The sequence below is a fragment of the Mytilus trossulus genome, chromosome 13 (genome assembly GCF_036588685.1).
Source record: "Mytilus trossulus isolate FHL-02 chromosome 13, PNRI_Mtr1.1.1.hap1, whole genome shotgun sequence".
Classification (NCBI taxonomy): Eukaryota; Metazoa; Mollusca; class Bivalvia; order Mytilida; family Mytilidae; genus Mytilus; species Mytilus trossulus.
In genome coordinates this window covers 24,408,217-24,423,073 of record NC_086385.1, presented here as the reverse complement: position 1 = coordinate 24,423,073, position 14,857 = coordinate 24,408,217, and the positions used below count along the sequence as shown (strand labels likewise).

Below are 14,857 nucleotides of genomic sequence, written 5' to 3'. Positions count from 1 at the left end.
GGGTTATACATATTCATTATAAATTCAGTTTATTAATATCAAAATTTGTAATCGTATGTCTTTGTTAATTTAAATTATTGGTCATTTTGAATTCTTAAATAGTGTTACCATTGAAACGGTGAACGGTGCATAAGGGAATGATGTGATGTGCACGGAATATATTTTGTATGGATCGACAACAGTTTGCACATGCTCTTTAATTGGTACGAATATTTTTACTCCTGCTGTTGTCCTGTTGTCCATACCATATTTTTCATTTGATAATATTTAAATGCATGCATATGTTGCCTGCACACATTACAAATGTAACCGTGTAACCTTGGCTTGTAAACTAGCAGAACAAATCAAATAGGTTATCAAAATCGTTAGAACAGGAGCAAAAGGTTATCAACATATATACCACTTAAACTTAATCCTAACGTCCACAAACATGAGAGTTGATCTTCTGTTATGTTGTCTTACTGGTATGTACGTGCACACTTTTTTGTCAATATTTGCATTGAGCATTCTATGACCCGACAATTGTTCGTTCAAAGTTCACATTTAGGATTTTGTATATGTTTATAATATTTGCTTTTTATCAATTATTCCGAGTCCTCATTGCGTTTTAATAATTTATTAGTTTATTGTATTTTACGCTATTCCAAAGTTACTTGTATTTTACACTTAACTATAATCCTTTCATTCAGATTAATTATCAAAGATTTATATCCGTCTTTATGATAAAAGGTTCTGTAACAAAGAATATAGATAAATTGACACTAAGTGATAACTGCCGAAAGCCATTCTTGAGAAACTTATACGAAGCATGTTTTAATCCTTAATCCCCGCTTTCGGCAAAACGCTAATTAATATTATTTAATAAAAAGATATTTGATTGGTTCATTTTCCGTATGTCAATCAGTCTTTTGAATTTGTATTTTATATTTGTTTTTATGTTGTTATTCAGTTATGTTTTGATATTTGAAATATATGGATGTGAAATAAATATGTAAACTTTCCAGCGACTTTGACTTTATCTAAACTACCGCTACCCAGTCAACAGACTAACAGTGGGCCAACGTTGGTAAATGGTCGGCCCGTTGGTCGACCGTTGGTGTTGGCTTCACAACATTGGCCCAACGTTGGCAAATTGTCGGTCCGTTGGCCGCAAGTTTATGTTGGCTGCACAACATTGGTCCAACGTTGGCAAATTGTCGGTACATTGGTCGCACGTTGGTGTTGGCTGCACAACATTGGCCCAACGTTGGTCTGTTGTTGTAAATTCATATTATTATCTCATGTTGGTTATAAATAAGTGGGCAACTGTTGGCATTATGTTAGTATAGCAACATAGGGCCGATATGAAATTTTGTTAATAGAATTGATTATATAATAATTTAAGCTTTATTTCTCTTGGGAGGCGGATAATTTCGATTGCAGCAGTTAATGTTATACCGAATGTGTTTATCAACTGAAATTACATTTACAACTCTATGTTGGGCCAATGCTGGGCCAACGTTGATCATATATTATACTCTATATATAAGTCAGGTAAAATTTATACTGGAATATCATTACTGTAATAAAAAAATGTATATCGTAAACATAGATTGCCTGGTTAAAAATTAAAATTTATTGCAATCATTATTTATAATAACTTTATTCATCAAACTTTGTGAAACATAATAATAGCAATTATATGCAGAGTGATATTTGATACAGCCAGTCTGTTAATCAAGCCCATTCTGATAAGGTTGACCATATGTTCGACAAATTTCAAAGATAGTTGCTATGGTAATTAAGTTTATAGGAAATCTGAATGTAATGGGATGGTCACTTTTGTGATTATTTCCTGTTGTGTATTTGTAAGAAAGCAGTGATACAAAGAAAACAAAAAGAGAAAATAATGTCATCTGAGATTCAAAGAGAAAGAAAGTAACATGTAAGTTGTAACTTTAAAAAATCTGATATATATATATATACGATTCAGAATGACAATTACAATATGATTTTTTAATCTGAGGGATGTTGTTAAAAATCAAAACATATATTAATTTCTATCATTTTATAATGCTGATCTTGAAGTTTATACTTTTCGGGCGAAATATTTTGTAGATTTTAAATCATTTCAATCCTATTAATTATCATGAAATATTTGCCACTGAACATTAGTATCTTCAAACAAATTGTAAATTACTAATATTTTAATAAAAAAAAAAAAATCTATAACCACAACATGTATGATCATTACTGAAGTTAATGGAATAAAATTGTCTTAAGATGTACCTTTATTCCGTAATGTTTTAAAAATGTGGTATAATGATTTCTATTTCATTAAAATATAAATGAATTTGTTAGTTTTATTGTTTTATTGTGAAACCTTATCATATACACACTTGCATGTGTAACAGTGTTTTATATATCAAATATATAACTGTTCATTAATACCCATCTAAATTATTCTTTATATATCATGTATATTACGAATATATAAAGTATGATACCGAATTCTGAAATAATAATAATAAGGGTTTGTTATTATTAAATAGTGTTTAAAATATTTAGAACATACATTAATTTATATAACATATCTAGAAGGGAGATTACGCATGCATTAGGCAAATACACAATTCAAGTTTACTCATAACTTTATTGCAGAGTCGGTCAGAAAAAAAACATAGCTGTAAAGAGTCTTCGGATGAGGAGATGGATGATGCAGCTAAAGATTGGCTGCGCTCAAGCCTTGACAGAGAAGGTGGCAAGAAACAGAGGAGGGAAAACAGAATAACATATATAAATAATAATGACACTGTTGAAGTTCAAATTGAGGAGGACACTCCTCGTGGTGACGACCAATAATATCAAATTTAAAATAAATAAAGTTTCATCTTCTGAATCATTTAATTTTCATTCTGGATCTGGAACCAATACAACTAAAATTAAATCTCCGAAAAAAATATTTGTATCATCGCATAACCATAAGCCATACGTCATTTGTTCTGTTAAAGGAATAAATGAAATTGATATGAAAAAAGAAGATGTGGTATGATTGCTAATGAGACAACTCTTTACAAGACACCAAATGACACAGAGTTTATCTGGTCGATCCATCAAACATTGCCAAAGAAATATCTTAGAGTCACACAATAAATAAAATTAAAGAGGCAAAGTTGAAGAAAAAAACAAGGACAGTAACAACAATGGGTAATGCAAAAATACAGAATTGCTACCTTAAACTTTGGCAGTTTGGAACACAAAAAAAAACAAATGTGCTCTGGCGTATTTATCATATCCAGCTCCTCATGCAGCATCCATTGTAATTTGGTTGATACAATAGACCAACGTATTGCCAACACAAAAAGGAGAAATATCTACCTGGGACCAACCTAGTGCCAACATAAGAAAAGATATTTCTACGTTGGTCCAACGTTGTGCCAACATGGATTTCGTTTTTCATACAATGGGCTAACGTTGGCCCTATGTATTGCATATAACCGTACCACGTTGGGCCAACATGAAGCCATCATGTTGGGCCAACGTAGGCCCACTTTGCACTTATACGTTGGGCCAACATTAAAATACAACGATGGGCCAATGCAATGATATACGTTGTGCCAATGTTGGGCCAACATACTCATGTTGTCTGGGTAGTTTCCCCCGAAACTAATGAACATGACAGAGGTGACCAATAACCTGGTCATAAGTGGTGGAATAATACCCGTGATCTCAAAAGTGTACCTCAAAAGCCAAGCGAGTGACAAAATGTACTTTTAAAATTAACAATATTTCGTTATCCATAAGTGCTATTGACAAAGTTTTTTTGCGAGGAAATGAAACGGCGAAAGAAGAGAAAAATGTGTTTTCTGTTTCCATTGGACATATTCCTATCACAACTATGATGAACTTTTAACATAAATATAGATCTGTACAACCGATTCCAAAATGGACCCTACTAAATTATTAGCTAAATTCAAAGGTGACTTTACCGAAAACCCAAGTCGTTGGTGGAAATTATTTGAAAACTTCGTTTCGTTATATTACGATGAATCTAAATTTTGTAATGCATTTCCACTATTTCTAGAAGAAAATGCACAAATATGGTTTAATGGACTACCGGAAGATTTAACAAACACTCGTGAAAATTTAAAATGCGAATTTCTGAAGAAGTATCAAATTTCCGACGGACAGAACTTTCAAAAATTTTCGGACTTTATAGATTTAAAACAACAAGAAACAGAATCTGTTGCAGAATTTATTAACCGAGTTAACGCTTTGTCTGAAGACCAAGATGTGGGACAACAATTCAAATTGACGAAACTGCAGTATAGATGTAAACCAGAACTTGTTAGACTAATGGCCCTAGGTAAATGGCCGGAAACAGTCGAAGAGGCAGAAGTGCGCTTGCGGTCAGTGGAAGCAAACTCTCACTATTTAGAAAAATGCGAAAAGAAGGAAACTGAAGACAAAATTATGTCAGAACTGAAACCTAAAATTGATATGATGTTTCAAAAAATCAGTGCCGTTAACAGCAATATAATACAACAGCTTACAACCAGACCTACAATGGTGGAACCACTTCTTAATGCGGATGCTGATCGCAAGACCAAAATTCAACAACGTACAAGAACGCCAAGACGACAACGCAGACGTAACCCATGCCACAGATGCGGTGAGTGTGACCATATACCATCTCAATGTCGCTTTATTAGAATAAAATGTAATAAATGCAAATCCATAGGCCACAAAGCAAAAATGTGTAGATCAAAACCAAAACATTTTTCGGCGCAACCATCAAAATTTATTTCGGCAACAGGTTTAAATAACACAAAGGCATCAAATTTAATTAAAATTCGGGTTGCAAATCATTCTGGTATGGCTATGGTTGATTCTGGAGCTACTATTAGCGCAATTTCGGCAGATTTTTATTATGCAAATTTGCATAAGAAGGTTACACTTGAAAAGGCATCTCTTCTTGCAACCGGAGCAAGTGGAGCATCTTTAAGAGGAATCGGAACAATTAAAGTCCCTATAGAAATATGTCGTTTAACAATGCAACAAACTTTTCATATTTTTGAAAATTTTACATATTCTATTATTCTGGGTTTAGATTTTTTAAACAATCAAAAAGCAAGGCTCAATTTTGATGACAAAACCCTTGTTCTCCAGTCTGGTATTACTGAGGTTCCCCTTACTAATGGTGATAATTATGACAATAGCATATGCTTTATTTCTTTAGTTAACGATGAAGTAATTCCCAGTAGGTCCGAAGTCATTATCCCCGTTCAAACTGTTGACAAAAGTATAAAATCTAAATTAGGTATTATTGAACCGAACCCAGCCTTGATTGGAAAACAGAATATTGTAGGTGCCACATGTCTTGTACAAATAAGAAACAATAAAACATTTTTACAAATCCTTAATCCTACAAATGCAAAAGTACGGTTATCGAAACATACAAAAATAGGCAAGTTCAGTGACATTATAGAGAACTCGATTTCAAGTGAAATCACCGATGATGCAGTAGAAATAAATTCAATAGATAAGGGTACACAAAATAAAAATAATGAAGCAAAGTACATCGAAATAGCTAAAAGTTTAAATTTCAATTTTTCTGACTCTGATTTAACAACAGAACAAAAACAAAAACTAATGGTGATGTTAGGTACAAATAGGGACGTTTTTGCTATAAATTTATCCGAACTTGGTTGTACAGATCTCCATCCCCACCGTATCGAAACAGGCGATGCGCAACCTGTAAGACAAAGGTTCTACAGGCAATCACCAGCCGTTAAAGGAGAAGCCAGCAAACATGTAGAAGAGATGTTAAAATATAATATCATAGAACCGTCACAAAGTGAATGGGCCAGTCCCATTTGTTTAGTCCAAAAGAAGAGTCCAAAGTCAGCATCGTCAACACCCAACACGCCCCAGTATAGGTTTTGCGTTGATTTTCGTCTCCTGAATTCTTTAACAACTAAAAAGGTGCACCCGATTGTACAAATGGACGATATTGTTGATATGTTAGGCGAGGCGAAGGCGAAATACTATAGTACCGTCGATATGTTTAATGGATTTCATCAAATAAAGCTTGATCCGGCAACGAAACATAAAACCGCATTCACATGTCACGAAGGAGTCTTCGAATTTAACCGACTACCATTCGGCCTTTCTAACAGTCCTCACACTTTTCAATTAGTCATGTCCGAAGTCTTACGTGGTATAAACTGGAAGAGTGCACTGGTCTACATGGATGATGTTCTCGTTTTTTCAAGAACATTTGAAGAGCATCTGCAACACCTTACGACTCTATTTCAAAAGCTACGGGAAACCAATTTAAAACTTAAACCAACAAAATGTACTTTCGCTGCAAAAGAAGTAAAATTTTTAGGCCATGTTTTGTCCAAAGATGGAATAGCTGTTGACACAACCAAGACAGATGCCGTAAAAACTTTTCCAGTTCCGCAAAATACAACAGATGTCAGAGCATTTTTAGGACTGGCAAATTACTACAGGAAGTTCGTAAAAGGTTTTTCTGAAATTGCTTACCCGTTACACAGACAGCTTGTGAAAGGAGCTAAATTTATTTGGGACAAGAGCTGCCAACAGTCATTCGACGAGATAAAGAAACTTTTAATCTCATCTCCAATACTCGCGTTTCCAGACTTTTCAAAAGATTTCATACTTTACACGGACGCTTCACAGATCGCTATTGGTTACATACTTGGACAAAAAGATCATAAAGGCAGAGAACAAGTCATTGCTTATGGTGGACGATCATTAAGAGGAGCCGAAAAGAACTATTGTATCAGGGATCTTGAATATTTAGCTTTGGTTGAAGGAGTTAAACAATATCATGTTTATTTGGCTAGCCGGAAATTCACAATATTTACAGATCATGAAGCACTACTACACACCCAGAAGCTTACGAAGGAGAAAATCACAGGCCGACTGGCAAGATGGGCTATGTTTCTACAAAGCTACGATTATGAAATAATTTACAAAAAGGGAACGGCTAATGGTAATGCTGATGCGTTAAGTAGAAGACCATATGATACCGAAATAGCTACTATTACAACAGCTACAGTCGAATCGTCAACACAGACAGAATCCAGTTTCATCGAGCTAGACCCATATGCGTCCATTTGCGAAATAACAACTAGTTCAAAGGAAAAAGTCGTAAATGATCAACGGACAGATGAAAATTTCAAAGATGTCATCAAGTACATATTAGATAAAGAACTTCCAGACAAGACCAGACAAGCGAGGAAAACTGTTATTGAATCCCAAGATTATATCATAGACGATGACGTATTATATCACTTATACTATCCGAAAGGAAAAGGTCACAGGGCGGATTGAATAGTCAAACGGTTAGCAGTACCCTCAACTCTACGAGACGATATCCTGATATCATACCATGACAGTTTACTTGGTGGACACGGTGGCATTGAAAGAACTTATCATACCATAAGATATAAGTACTATTGGCCTGGTATGTACAGTGACATTCAACAATACGTACAGACGTGTATACAGTGTCAAAGAGCTAAGCCGGATGCGCACAAACGCCCGACACCTTTACAGCCACTTCCAATTCTAGACGTATTCAGAAGGGTTCATATGGATATTTTAGGACCATTTAGAAAGAGTCCAGATGGATATTCACATGTCTTACTTGTCGTAGACTCGTTCTCCAAATATGTAGAAATCTTTCCAATGAAGAATACAGGTGCAAAAGATGTAGCCAACATATTTTACAACCAGTGGATATGCCGTTATTCCGCGCCAGATGCAATACTTACAGATAAAGGTCAAAACTTCATGTCCAATATATTAAAAGAGGTTTGCAATATATTCGAGATCAAAAAGATGAGAACTAGTAGCTACAGACCTCAAACAAATAGTACTTGCGAGAGGAACAATAAAACAATAGCATAGAAACTTCGTACATACATCGCCGCAAACCAATTAGATTGGCCAGATAAATTGTCCAGTATTGCTCATGCGATGAACACAAGCGTATGTACAGAATCTACACAGTATACCCCGTATTACATGGTGTTTAGTAGAGAATGCAGAACGCCGATTGATACAGTTTTGACAACACCCACAAATGTTGGACCAGACGCAAGACTGTTCATTGATGAACTACATAGCAATGTCTTATTAGCCAGAGAGATAGCTAAAGAAAATTTACTTGAAGCACAGAAGAAATACAAAGCGCAGCACGATAAAAATGCGAGAGAGGCAACTTTTAAAATAAGAGATAAAGTTTGGATGGATACAAAGACGACGCCAGTTGGATATTCTAGAAAACTTTGCAACAAATGGCAAGGTCCATATTACATAACCGAGGTAACCGGAAAAAATACATACAAACTACGGCGCTGTTCAGACGATGTACCAATCAAAGGATCTGTTAACGCAAACAGATTAAAACAATATCACGATCCACAAGATAGGCCTACAAACAATGTAGATGTTACAACTGACGATGAAATGTCAGACGATGATGACGATGAAGAGAAAATTGCTGAGGGTGACGATGAAATTGTTCAAACTGATACACACCCAGAGAACCAAGTACAACGAAATACCGATGACATCCGAACTAACGATGATCCAGATCTGTACCAAGTAGAACGGATAGTTGACGCAAAACGTATAAACAAAAAAATGCATTACAAAATAAAATGGTTAGGGTTTAGTCACAGAGATAATACATGGGAACCGGAAGAAAATATTCCTCCAGAATTAAGACACGAATTTAAAGTTCGTATTGATCAGACTAAACGTATAAAAGCACGTAAAACAAAGAGATAGAATTGACACACATCCTTTTTATTCTTCTGTAGAATCACACATTGAAATTACAAATTATTTTTTCAAATCATAAATAGCAAAAGTTAACTTACATACAATGTACAATTATCCCGTGTTTTTCTTACATCACAATTTGATAGATTTACATAATCAAGTACTTCAGATTTTCATATTTTTTACCTTCAAACGGTATTGTTTATAGTATAACAACATTTACATTTATATTGGGTTGTCATAGTATGTTTGTCGTAAATTTGGACCTAGTGTTTTTTTTACACAAGTTAATGGTCGTATTATCAGACAAACATCAGTGACAGTTCATACATCAAGTAACTGCAATTTTGTTACAAAATTGGTGTTATTTTCATGTTCTAACAATGGTATAACGGGTACAGTCGTACCAAACTTTTGGCATTTATTTCGACCCCTTTCGATCATGACTTGGACTCGTCACCCAATTCGTGTTCAAAGGAGTTTCAATATAGGAGTGACGATCCTATGCTGAAACGATCAAACCTTGAAAACTAATTTTAACTGCTTTTTGCATTTATAGAAACTATTGTTAAACTTTTATATTATTTCAAAACTTACATTTTTTTTTTCCAAACAACATCACAACACAAGTTCATTTGCATATTTCAAAGTATAAAAAAGGTACTTCAGATCTTTATTCAGACAAAAAAGTGTCTTAAAATTTCTATCAGAACCTGTTTAGTTTTAAAATACACAGCATGTTTACAATCAGACAGAAATATACACTTGAGTTTTATATATCCTATTTTCTATTTTTCTCAATTTGAAGTTCAACAGTTTGACCCCCCCCCTATTTTTTTACCAACATTTTATATCCGTACCCAAGTTATCACAATATTTTAAGAGAAATATGTTGAGATTTTATTCACTGCAAATAAATATATTTAGCTTTACAATCAGTATTGCGATATTTCATACAATGCCTTTTCAAGTATCGAAATGATCTACACTTTGCGTTTTTATTGAAAAGAGATATCAGGTATAAGCGACATTTTGATAAATGGTTACATTCACATAGATGTATTCAATGTATTAGTACAAAAATGTGTACATAAATATATATAGTGCTACAGAACTAGTTCGGACAAATGTTCCTGAAACTTAAAATATGTAGTAACAAAGTTCAGATTGAAGAGAATCTGCGTGATATTCTTAGTGTTCATTCCAGATGGAAATAGAGTTGGTGATGAAAACAGATTTATTTGACAAAACAATGACTTTTAATAGAATGACAATGTTTATATATATATATTTCTGATTTATTTTATATTCCCATATAGATTCAAGTATCGAATTTATGAAAGAAAGAGACACAGTGTTCATTTGTTATTTGCGTGGTGACAAATATTACAAACTTCGTTTTATACATATTGATTCGTGATTAATTTTATTCGTGTTGGTATTTAGACACACTTATATTTAATAACATGTACTTTAAAGATATTTTGAGAGAGAAAATTTTAGACGACAAATGTTCGTAATAGCGCGCTTGTAAATAATGTAAATACAATGTTGCCCTTTTTACTGAATTTTTCCTGTATGCATTTTGAAATATTATTCGTTCATAATTAACACGCTGATACGGGAGTATCAGATAAGGAGCGACGGGGTAATATGACCCGACAATTGTTCGTTCAAAGTTCACATTTAGGATTTTGTATATGTTTATAATATTTGCTTTTTATCAATTATTCCGAGTCCTCATTGCGTTTTAATAATTTATTAGTTTATTGTATTTTACGCTATTCCAAAGTTACTTGAATTTTACACTTAACTATAATCCTTTCATTCAGATTAATTATCAAAGATTTATATCCGTCTTTATGATAAAAGGTTCTGTAACAAAGAATATAGATAAATTGACACTAAGTGATAACTGCCGAAAGCCATTCTTGAGAAACTTATACGAAGCATGTTTTAATCCTTAATCCCCGCTTTCGGCAAAACGCTAATTAATATTATTTAATAAAAAGATATTTGATTGGTTCATTTTCCGTATGTCAATCAGTCTTTTGAATTTGTATTTTATATTTGTTTTTATGTTGTTATTCAGTTATGTTTTGATATTTGAAATATATGGATGTGAAATAAATATGTAAACTTTCCAGCGACTTTGACTTTATCTAAACTACCGCTAGTTTCCCCCGAAACTAATGAACATGACAGAGGTGACCAATAACCTGGTCATAATTCTGAGGCAGTCTTCTTAAGTTTTTAAATATTTGTATACCCCCGGAAAAAAAGTCTGGAGGTATATTTAAATCGCCATGTCCGCTTGTCGATTTGACATTATACAGAATTATAAAAGTGCATGTCGATTTGGCAGTCCAATTGTAGAACACAACTTGTAACCGGGTCAACATTTCAAATGTGGGATACTTGAAATTACGTCATCAACGGCGTCTGTGACATCAATATTTAGCATGTTTAGGTTCAGTCTGTTGTTTTTAAGGGACAATTTTTTTTACAGAAATCATTACCTTTGTTAAATTTTCTTTCTTTTAAATTTGGATAAAAGCTTATCTATGAATAACAAACAGTATCAAGAGCAAAATTTAAAATATGTTTCGTCAATTTTTCCGTAGTTAAAGGTATCGGTAACTTCAGAAAAGCGCTTCAGATGCATTGCATTGATAAATTATGTTTTTTTTTCTCATTTTACTGTTAGATAGACTTTTTTTTTGTTAGTGCAAAGTTTAACTATTTAGTAGATTTAATGCACCATGTTATACATAAGGAAATGACTGTACCAAAATCAGAAATATGACAGATGTTTTTTTAAAAATAATTCGTTTTGTATATTTGAGCTTTTGATTTTGCCATTTGATAAAGGACTTTCCGATTTGAAGTTTTCCTTGGAGTTCGGTATTTTTGTTATTTAACTTTCTATTACAGTCAACATTAAGATCCAGTCTCAGTCATTTCATACTTCAAACTATAAAAAAAAACCAAAGAATGTGTTCATATATATAGTATACGGATGCCCCACTCGCGCTATCATTTTCTATGTTCAGAGGACCGAAGTTATTACAGATAATTGATAAGCCTTTGGACAATTACAGAGGGACATGTAATATAAATGCATATTTGTAATTAAATTGCGCTTGTTACAACATTGATAAGGAAGACAACTCTGAAATCACTAATACTTTTCATTTGGCAGATCTAAGATGAAAGGTAGCAAAATTTGCCGAGTCTTGCCTATAATTGTAAGGCATTTGTGATAGCTAGAATCTTCAGAGTTGTTATGCATTCACGTGAAACCGAATATAATCTGTGTTACTTGGAAGTTAAGAATATGTGTTGACATAAACGTACTATTATAGTGATTTATAAAACTTAAATCCGTTCACAAAGTTCTATTTTCAAAATGCCTTGAAAAACAGTTATGTTTTCTTTGAACAAAATTGGATGTTTCTAACTTTCAGTGCTATTTGTCCGAGTGACTGGTTTAATAGACTGGGCAGCTGCTATAGCAGCGGCTGGAACGGCTGCAAGTGCTGTAACTTCTGGTGCAAGTGTTCTTAATGGCCTTTTAGGTGGTTCCGGTTACAGTGTTGCCTGTACGGTGGAAGTAGAAAACTGGACCAAATACCCTTTGATTTACCCCGAATCATACATCAATGGTGGCATTATTCAAGCTCCACCGGTGGTAGTGAGACCAGGACAAAGGGAGCAGTTCGTAAGTAGCAGGAAGACTCTCATGACCGATTTAAACGTTTCTCTATACTATTAACACAGGGAGATGTAGCCGTATGGCTGTCTTATTGTTGTTTATGGTTGGGCAACTCTCCACCAGAAAGCATCAATAAATCACCGTATGACATTAATGAACAAAGAGTAAAATCAATAAAGTATAGTCAGCTATCGCAGTCTCTGACATGAAAATAATGTAAAAAATTCAAATGAGGAAACTTTAAACAAAAGTTCTGATTGATGACTTAACAACAAACGAAAAACAATTTGACAATCAGCAACCTAAGACATCCACTTAATTGCAGGTTTCTAATTTTGGACAGGCACAAAGAACGTTACGGGGTTATCATGTTTTAATCATATTCACTATTCCACCCTTCCCTAAAAATGGCGTAACTTGATAAAAAAAAACATCAGAAAAAACTGTTAACATCAATTCTTTTAACTGTTCACCAAAATATGGTACCATTTATAAAGGTTTAGCCAAACTTAAATCTTCTCAGACATTTGTAAAAGAAAATATATTTTAATTATGTGTGTAAGTACTGACCTCACCCCGTGATGTGACCGACAACAGCACATGATATATTAAATTTGATTATAAGATAATGACTGAACATAAAATCCGATAACATAGAAATGATCCTGCATACAATATTGTTTATAATAGTTTGAATTTCCAATTAACCGTTTTATTGGATAAACTTTTAACGTTTGTTTATCCGACCACGTTGTACCACTTAATCAAATTATATAGTAAATGCCACTAATACTTATCTTCATCTTCTTTGAACTTACAATAAAGTTTGCGACAAAAGACAAATAAGAAATATACATTATATTTTATATTTCATTTACAGGTAGCACACAAAACCGGAAATACCGCTACAGGTACATACGGAACTGCATCCTGGTTGATATCGTCTACTGGTAAGAGAGCAGTCGTCATGTGGAGTTGTCCATACAGTTTTGATTTACACAGCAACGAACTAGGCGTTGGGCTAACAGATAAAGGAGTAACACAACATAAAGACTGGTTCCAGCAAATGGAGACTGGAACAAGCGGCTCTGGTTTAAATTTCCGACGCGGAGAATATTACCAACATACTAAGACAATATCAATAAAGGACAGCCAATTCGAGGTCACTGGAATAATGGGGACCAGTCATAAAGCTAAAGCTCGTATCATCGTCCGACCGTTTGAGTTAAATGATCTTGCAGACTCGTTGAAAGTTCAGGTTGAGAAAGTACCTATTGTTGGGTAGCTTCATTATTGTACAATGGTCGATGTTTTATTGGATTTCCATATTACTGGGAAAAAAACCTTCAGTGAAAATTGTTTAGACAGTCATTAAATAATATTCATTAGCGAAAACGAGTTGAACTCTATGCACTACACCCACTCTCTGTTGATTTATTGGCCAAACCCGTCTCCCAACGGTTACTGGTATTTAAAACTTGTACAAACTAGTGAAATGTTGCAGAAATCAATTTTTAAAATTGCCGAATCCTAATTTGATTGTTCAATAAAATTACCGTTGATGCTTGCTTATTTTTCATAAAGCCCCTACTGAAAATGGCAAATAACATCTTTATGTCGCCATTATAAAAACAACCAAACAACTGTTTTTTCCCCGCTTGTTTGAGATTTGGAGAGCTATGGAACGCCAACAAAGAAATTCTAAGTTCAAAATTGTTTGAATTGCTCTGATTTTGTTGGTTTTTTTTTTTTTGGGGGGGGGGGGGGGCGGTTTTAAGTTATTCCTGTTTATTTTTACTGTAAAATTTTAACATATCACTCCCGATTAGGATCTGAGCATCCTTAAGTTAGTATGTTTGAGTAGCTTAAAATGTTCCACTATTGGAATGTTTACCACTATTTGTGTATTCTTGTAACTAATTTCAACCAAAAGCGCTTCGGACACATGGAATTTGTAAAGTGCTGTATTCCCTTGTTTACATTACTAGGAAATCAGAACCTGTTTACCCTTCAGGAGTTTAACCCAAATTGTTGATGCGGTTCGTGTTGCTCATTTTTTTCTTTTTCTTTCTGTGTTCGGTTTCATTACATTTGGTTGTTTTCGTCGTTTTTTGTTGGACTTTTGTTGTTTTTAGTTTGGTTTTGGTTGTACTCTTGGTATATTCTTTATTATTTACTTCATATCTCACATATACTCTGGTTTAGCTATATTTACATACTAGTATACATATATATACACGCATGAATTCAAACATGGATTTCCTTTTGTTTATAGTATATGTATATCTTTTGCATCTTTGGACTTTTCGTAATTTGAATGTTCTTTTCAGTATGTTATTTTTA

General features: G+C 33.7%; 1 protein-coding gene across 1 annotated transcript; it reads left to right on the top strand.

Annotated features, from left to right (window-relative positions):
• The first annotated feature begins 363 nt into the window (after positions 1 to 363).
• On the top strand, positions 364 to 13,909 carry LOC134694653 (tereporin-Ca1-like). The gene is made up of 3 exons (XM_063555696.1): positions 364 to 464; positions 12,267 to 12,520; positions 13,395 to 13,909. The coding sequence occupies exons 1-3, from the start codon at positions 431 to 433 to the stop codon at positions 13,797 to 13,799; spliced, it is 693 nt and encodes a 230-aa protein (XP_063411766.1). The 5' UTR covers positions 364 to 430; the 3' UTR covers positions 13,800 to 13,909.
• The last annotated feature ends 948 nt before the right edge of the window (positions 13,910 to 14,857 follow it).

What these genes read in the sequence shown, in the direction of transcription:
- LOC134694653 (XM_063555696.1), top strand. Translation starts at nt 431, where the DNA reads ATGAGAGTTGATCTTCTGTTATGTTGTCTTACTG. An exon ending in TCTGTTATGTTGTCTTACTG is followed by an intron (nt 465 to 12,266) that starts GTATGTACGTGC and finishes TCTAACTTTCAG; the next exon opens with TGCTATTTGTCCGAGTGACT. An exon ending in CAGGACAAAGGGAGCAGTTC is followed by an intron (nt 12,521 to 13,394) that starts GTAAGTAGCAGG and finishes TTTCATTTACAG; the next exon opens with GTAGCACACAAAACCGGAAA.